The following is a 711-nucleotide window of genomic DNA, read 5'->3' as shown; positions in this document are numbered from 1 at the left end:
GGCCGAGCGAGGCAGCTACTCCTGCCGTGTGTTCAACCTCTTCCACGAGGTGTGGAGCCAGGAAGTGGATGTGGAGATTGGTGAGGACCCCAGACAAACCTCTGTGGATCCCCCAACCCCCCTGCTGGGTGTCCTGGCTCTGCTCTGCTCCCCCATAAAACCCTCCTGTGGCTGCCCCGTGGTTCTGAGGGGCTCCAGCCTGCGCTGGTGGGTACTGTCACACACATGGCTCCCTGACTCCCCGTCTTGCCACAGGCCCACAGCTCTTCACCTCCGGAGTGGGGCAGGAGGGGTATGCAGGTAGGTGGGGGCAATGCGGGCAGGTCCCTGCTGCTCTGCCCGCTGCACTCCCCGGGCACTGCCAGACCATGGCACAGTGTTTCTCTCTTTCCAGGCTCCCCAGAGCGCGATGGCCCCAGCCAGCTGTATGGTAAGAGCCTGCCCAGGAGGGGTTGGTGGCCTTGTGGGGCTGTGACCATCCCCAGTGTCACTTGGCCATGGGTGCTCTGGGTACAGCATGTTGGGGAGAGCAGACCAGCGAGGCAGGGATGCCACAGGGCACCCTGGTACCTGGGAACAGTGACTGTCCACAGCCAGGTGTCACTTCCGTGGGCTGAAGGCAATGGGGACAGCAGGAACATCCTGCTCCGTCCCCAGCATCTCCCTCTCCCATCCTGGCAGCCACTGACAAAGTGGCCCTGCTGATCGGCA

The 711-nt window shown here is 63.4% G+C and overlaps 1 protein-coding gene across 1 annotated transcript in view; it reads left to right on the top strand.

The window, feature by feature from the left end:
* Positions 1-711, top strand: part of LOC104524841 (mucosa-associated lymphoid tissue lymphoma translocation protein 1) — a gene marked incomplete at both ends in the record, with an annotated part of 3,223 nt that overhangs the window by 262 nt on the left and 2,250 nt on the right. The window contains 4 exons of the mRNA XM_010167836.1: positions 1-80; positions 256-300; positions 395-430; positions 682-709. The exon at positions 1-80 is cut by the window's left edge and continues 15 nt beyond it. Coding sequence (XP_010166138.1) covers positions 1-80; positions 256-300; positions 395-430; positions 682-709 — 189 coding nt within the window. The remainder of the gene's footprint in view (positions 81-255; positions 301-394; positions 431-681; positions 710-711) is intronic.

This window comes from Antrostomus carolinensis, unplaced genomic scaffold, assembly GCF_000700745.2.
Source record: "Antrostomus carolinensis isolate BGI_N321 unplaced genomic scaffold, ASM70074v2 scaffold41745, whole genome shotgun sequence".
Lineage (NCBI taxonomy): Eukaryota > Metazoa > Chordata > Aves > Caprimulgiformes > Caprimulgidae > Antrostomus > Antrostomus carolinensis.
Note: the sequence above shows the minus strand (reverse complement) of the source record. Positions and strands in the feature narration are given on the sequence as shown.